Source organism: Rhea pennata, chromosome 8, assembly GCF_028389875.1.
Source record: "Rhea pennata isolate bPtePen1 chromosome 8, bPtePen1.pri, whole genome shotgun sequence".
Taxonomy (NCBI): domain Eukaryota; kingdom Metazoa; phylum Chordata; class Aves; order Rheiformes; family Rheidae; genus Rhea; species Rhea pennata.
The window spans coordinates 8239748-8246039 of record NC_084670.1 but is presented as its reverse complement, the minus strand read 5'-3'; the positions used below and the strand labels follow the sequence as shown (position 1 = coordinate 8246039).

The window sequence follows — 6292 nt, the reverse complement described above, 5'->3', positions numbered from 1 at the left end:
GTCGTATCTTTAAGCCTAGAGGCAGATCATTAAATATGCATTTCTCCGGAAAGCAACTGTCGAAAAAGATAAGGTGGTTAAAATACTCTGGACCTCCAAGCCATGCGTGCAAGAGGTAAGAAGATGTAGTCACTGGAGCATGGCTGAGGTATGACATCGCCACAGCGGAGGCTTAAAAACTGTGGATGTGGCCTGCAACTGTTACTGTACTTGTGGGGTGGGAAGAGGTAAAAATACATGTATGTGTGTTGTTTCTTCAACTGGGCCTTAATTACTAGACACAAGCAGCAGTTCAGAAATCTGGTCTCTGTTGTTGTAGAGGTCACCAAATCATTAACATTGTCAATCTGGCGGTAGCTAATTTCAATAGCACCTGATGTTGCAACGCCTCCCTTCGCCTGCCCGGCCAATCGGCGCCCGCCTTCTGCTGACAGATGGTCCCATAAATGGATGTAAAAAGGAGACGCTGCAAGCCAATTTCAGCAAGGCTCTGTTCAGTTGTTCTTATCTACATCCTAGAATCGGGGGGCTTCAGCACAGTGCGCTGCTTTTTTTTCTTTTTTTTCTTTTTTTTTTTTTTTTTTTTTAATTCTTTTGCTGCACAAACATCTGCACTGTGCTTTGTGGATCTTTAAAAAATAATAATAAAAATAATTCCCTGAAACCTTAGCAAATCTTTAGAAGAGTTGAAGCCTTTCAAGACCCAATATTTGCCATTAAGAATGGTTATGGTAGGTATTAGTAGATTTAAAATCTGCTTATAGCAATTTTATATATAGATAGATATAGAATCTAACATATAGATTTCCCCAAATCTGCATCATTCTCAGTCTGTGTTTTCACATGAATTTAGTTTTCTGCTACTGATTTGTTTGTACATTATCTCTCCCTTTTTTCCTCTCCCTTTCTCTCTCGCCTGCTTTCTCTGTCTTTCTCTGTCTCTCTCTTTCATATTTAATGTGTGCATATCCTTTAATAAAGGACGTACTTTGTCATTTTAAGGTAATTGTGATTTCTCGCAGAATAAAGAAATAGCTCATTTCTAATGCAAGGCTGGTATGTGGCTAACTGAAATGCAGAAGGAAGAAGAGGCTTTTTTTCCTCCCTCTCTCTCCCTCTCTCTCTTTCTCTCCCTCTCTCTCTCCCTGTCTCTCCCTCTCTCTCTCTCTCTCTCTCTCTCTCTCTCTCTAAGTGGCGGGGAGGGGGGGAGTTAATTTCCACATTGACATTTTGGAGATACAAATGCAGAGCAAAATCCTTGGGAAAAAAAGCCTCGAGATTGGTAATTTTCTTTTGGTGGACTGCGCAATAGGTATGGTAATTTTAAAGCGAGTGATTTATATGAGCTTCAGTAAATGCTGCATATTGTATTTCAAAGAGTTTCCTGTCATGACCTCATAAAAAGAGGAGGAGGCTTGTATGTGTTGCAGCGCCTAGTATATGTCGATTTTGTTGCATCGTTGGGCAGCAGTACTGTAAGAAGGAATGTCAGCTTTTACATAACGTTCTTTTTGCTTTTGACTCTGTGAGGGGCTGTAAGGGTCCATCTTTGTGATCACAGATGGAGTGGAATGGCTTGAAAATGGTAAGTGAATGCCGAGAGGCTGCTTGCAGGTTTTGTATAGCTTCTGTGTGCCTCATGAATTTCTTTTGTTTCGGATAGCAGATTGCGAGTCATAAATAAAATTGCAGATCCTTGTTTATTTTTACGGGATATATATATATATATATATAATATATATATATATATATTTAACATATCTAGCTGCGATGGCACTTCACGCTGTTTGCATTGAACGTTACATTTCAGTGAAGCAAGGATGGTCTCTGCTGACAGGCACAATGTCATTGTACTGCATATGCCTACCGGATCAGGCAGCAGATGATGCCTTTTAATCTTCGTTTGTATTACACGAGTGTTAAATACGAATCTAATAATCACCTCTAAAATTTAGGTATTGCGATTCCTGTGGAGCCGGTGCTATGGTGAATAGAAGGGTGTGTTTTTTTTGTGTTGGGGTGTGTGTCTGTTGGGGGGGGGTTGTTTTGTGGGTTTTTTTTTTTTTTTTTTTTTTTTTTTAATACTGGGAGAAGTCAAAGCCATTTATGTGAAAATAGTATTTCTATTTTTAGAATATTCTCCTGGCAGAGAAATCCGAATGGGCTCGTCTCGTTTCTCTTTTATGCTTTCCTTACAGATTGTGCAAAATGGCATGATCAAATACAACTATTGGCGACTTTGGATTTTACAGAGCAGTGCAATCGGGGGGTGGGGGCGGGGGCGCGGAGCCCTTCACAATACGCCGCGCTCCTGCAAAGGGGGCTGCTGCTTTTTCTCCTCTTAATTTCACGTTTTGCAGACTTTTTGCCGTGGATATTTATTATAACTGGGAAACAAAGCGACGGTCTTTTCCCATTCTTACAGGATTGTCTTTGTCTAGCTGCTTGTTTTGATGGGTGTAAAACAAATAAGATTAGACTGAGCAGCCGAACTGAAAGCGATAGCTGGGAGGAAAAGCCAATGAAAGGTTGCCGGGGAAACGAGCATAGGGGAAGCTGAGTGGGGGAGCAGGTGGCAATCATGTGGGAATACTGCAAACAGTGTAAAAAAAAAAAAATACAGGGGCTACCTCGATTATCTTTGCTGTTCTTTGTGGCAGTCACAACTTTAATTATTCTTTATAAATAGGTGTTAATTACATTTCTGGCTCAGGCTTGCAGTGATTTCTAGAAATCTGTTTTTAAGCATCTGTTCTTTCTCCTCTGCAAGAAAGGGTTATCTCTCTCTTTTTTTTTTTTCTCCTCCCTTTTTTTTTTTCCCTCCTGCTGTGAAATTGTACGTGCAAAAAATTGCAAGGAATCCTGTGAGGCAGTATAAAAAAAAATGTAAATTATATTGAATGAAGTTGACAGAGGTATAATAGTGAACTCCCACAGCTGATAGCTTCTGCAAATCATTTCTTAGAATTTTCCAGCAAATGTCCCTATGAGAACAGCAGGTAGAATGAATTTACCCTAAGCAGTGATTTTGTGTTAAGTGATATTGGTATTTTTACAAAATCAGATGGTTATATGGCAGAATAATCAGTTCAGGGGAGTTCATCATATCCTACAGTTTATGCACTGAGCAGAATTAACGAAAATAATGAGATTATTCTCTTCGTCTCCAGCCCCACCTTTAGCCCGCAATATCCACTTTCAGTCTCAGGCTTCTTGTGGCAACTTTACTTTCCAAAACTGCAGCTGAATATTTTGCTAATTGTGATGGTCTCTTATTATGGTGGCTAGCAATAATGAGAAATAGCAGGAGTGCATCTTTAAACAAGGCTATTGGTGCTAGAAGTGTTGAAAAGCGTAGTAGACTAGTAAGTGATAGACAGTAGCGTAAAAGATATAAAAATGTGGTTGCCCAGAAAATGCTCATCTATCACACATCAGGAGGCACAAGAGAAGCACAGCAAGGCTGGGGGAACACGCCTTTCTTTCTCTCTCCAGAATTTCAGATATTTTTACTTTCTTTCTTTCTCTCAGGCAGGATTGCTTTGAATGCAAATGCAAATGGGAATGCTTGGGCTAAGTTCAAGAATGAACAAAAAGAAATCAAATCCCCCTTTTAATTTGCTTTGTTTTAAGAATTGCCTCTGCTGCAATGCTTTCTGTAGAGAAGTAATTGAATGGCCCTCTGAAAACTACACTGCTTTACCCTGCAAAGGGGGAAAAAAAATCTGGAGGGTGTGTGCGCGTGTGTAAAATTGTGTTTCTTACAGTTTGTGCATGTGCGCACAGCTGTATTCTGACATGTATTATATAGCTGTACATGAGAGTTAAAAAAAAAAAAAAAAATTGTTCTTCTACCCAAAACAGAGATACTGTGTTCTAAATCTGTTAACTCAGTCACGAGAATAAATAAGGGGGGCTTTTATTGTACACAGCTGCATTGTTTGTTTTAAGAGTCATCAGCTAGTAGTTACATTTTTATTTTGCATTCAATTTGGTATTTCTACCAAGATTTCCGAATAATGTATTTCTTGGTTTGTGGTGCACGTGTTCCTGCCCCGATCTTCCTCTTTTCTTTGTTTTAAGATTATATTAATGAACACAGCCTGCACGTACATAGTGACATTCTTTTTTGCATATAAAAGATTGCATTGTAGATCCTCATAAAGAAAAATAGTTAAGGTAGTGAAATTTAATTAAGAGATTGCCATTTTTGCTAAAGAAAGATTAAAAGATAAAGCCTCTTTCTGTTCAGACAAAAAGGCGGAGAAAATGTATTTGTCTTTAGATGTGGTATTTTTTTGAAAAAAAAATGTCTTTATGACCAACTAGTCAGAAAGACTGAAATTTTACGTTTAGCTATTGATGCAACATCAATAGCAGCCATCAGTTTAAAATTCTCTTCCCGTGTACTTTGCTAATCAAGTTCCCATGTTAGATGCAGAGATGCTCCTCCACTGTTGACTGGCTTGGTAGCCTCCTTTGCTTTCTCTCCCTTTATTAATTTTACCTTTTTGAGCTCTCTCAAAGTGAGCCCGAGCTGTTGTGACAAAGGATGGTTACAATGAATTAGAAGGGGTATATTTAAAAATCCCATTTGAATGGGTTTGGAATAGTCTTCATCATCTTTATTTGGTCCTGTTAAATATTTTGACTCTATTGAAGAAAATCCAGTTGCGTTAATCTTGCATATATTTAATGTATTAATTTTTAAAAAAATAATATCTTCTAGGTTACAGTGAAATTTTCCCTCAACCTTACTGCTTGGTATGCTGTGAGTGTGTTAGTTAAATGCAGGTTATTTTCTGCATGTAATTGTCATACTCTTGGTACATGACCTAGAGCCGTTCTCCACGTCAAGGGTTTTTTTTGTTTTGGGTTTTTTTTTAAGAGAAATAAAGTATTATTGCATCCCATGTTCTATCAGGGGAATTTGTTTTCTTTGGTAACTTGCACTTTCGAAATATTTCAGCAAACACCCCAGGCAAGAAATGGGCAGTAGTAGAGAATATTGTAGTGAGAGAGAGAGAGAGAGATGCACATAACTTGACAAATCCGCTTGTCTGTTTGAGCAATCTGTGTCCACTAGACAACTAATTTACATGCCTGGACACAATAAAATGTACATTTGTTTGTCTGTGGGACAGCTGACTGGATACACTCTGATGCACTGGCAAATACTGCAATGCAGTATTTTTTTTCAATGTCATTGGGGTTTTGGGGGAGAAGTGGGCGCAAACAGTCTTTTTGCAAGTGAGACCGTGTTAAAAAGCATGGTACCTCTGTAGATGATGGGCCAGATTTTGCAAAATTTGCTAATCTGTGATGGAAAGTCACCCCTCCCCCATTACACTCCTCTCTCTCTCTCTCTCTCTCTCTCTCTCTCTCTCTCTCTCTCTCTTCCCCCCCTCCTTTCTCCCTCCGTCTTTCTCTTTCTCTTTTTCTTTCGAGTAGGATGGAGGAGGAGATGCGTATGCATGTATTTTTATGCATGTGTTCATGAATGTTTATCTTCCCCTTTCATTTGTATGGTTGTTAAAGAAATTGTTGGGGTTTCTATGAGAACAGAAAGGGCATTCACGTAATATAACACTTTTCAATCGTTCCTATAAATGTCCAGTTACCAAAAGCGTAGGACTTCCAAGGAACTTTAAAAGGCAGATGCGTTTTTCATTTGCTAAAGAATTTTGCAAAGATGAGGGTAACATTTCTATTCAACAAGTACAATAAATTTCGTCCTAATAAAATCAGTTTTAATGTGGACACGTACTTAGACTTAGCCTTTGCATTTGAGTACGTTTAACCATTTGAGATAATGCAAAGTGAAGATGTTGAAGAAAGGGTTGTTCAGATACTGTTTGCTTGCTTGCTTTTTTCCTCTTACTTCAAATGATCCATCTTTACTTTCTAAAATCCCGGAATATTTTAGATACAGGGGGCTTTTGTAGGTCACTAGCTTTACAGCAAGAAGAAGAAAGGAGGGAGAAAAGGTCTCAACATGTCAGAGGCAGTAATTGTCTAAAATTAGCCATCTAGAAAAGGAAGGAAAGGCTTGGAGGAAGGAGAGTGAGGGCACAAATATGTGAAACTGCACTGTGCTAGTCGGGGAGATAATGAGTGATAAATTTGAACTGGTGCAGTAGTGTGATGCCCATTAATTTCTCAGAACCTTGACTTTGCAGGTTTGTTACTTTGTTGTTCACACCTTTAATTATAGCCAGTTTTGGATGATAGCTTGGGGCCCTGAAGATGAGACCTTTTGTTTGTTGTTTACTTATTTAAATATGCAGGCAGA

At 38.7% G+C, this 6292-nt stretch overlaps 1 protein-coding gene across 2 annotated transcripts in view; it reads left to right on the top strand.

Annotated features, from left to right (window-relative positions):
• The first annotated feature begins 671 nt into the window (after positions 1 to 671).
• Positions 672 to 6292, top strand: part of ELAVL4 (ELAV like RNA binding protein 4) — a 62624-nt gene continuing 57003 nt past the window's right edge. The window contains exon 1 of one of the 2 annotated variants that reach the window (XM_062580988.1): positions 672 to 731. In XM_062580988.1, coding sequence (XP_062436972.1) covers positions 723 to 731 — 9 coding nt within the window. In that variant the 5' untranslated portion in view covers positions 672 to 722. Of the gene's footprint in view, positions 732 to 1541; positions 1586 to 6292 lie in introns of those variants that run through there. The other variant, XM_062580987.1, reaches the window with a different exon arrangement.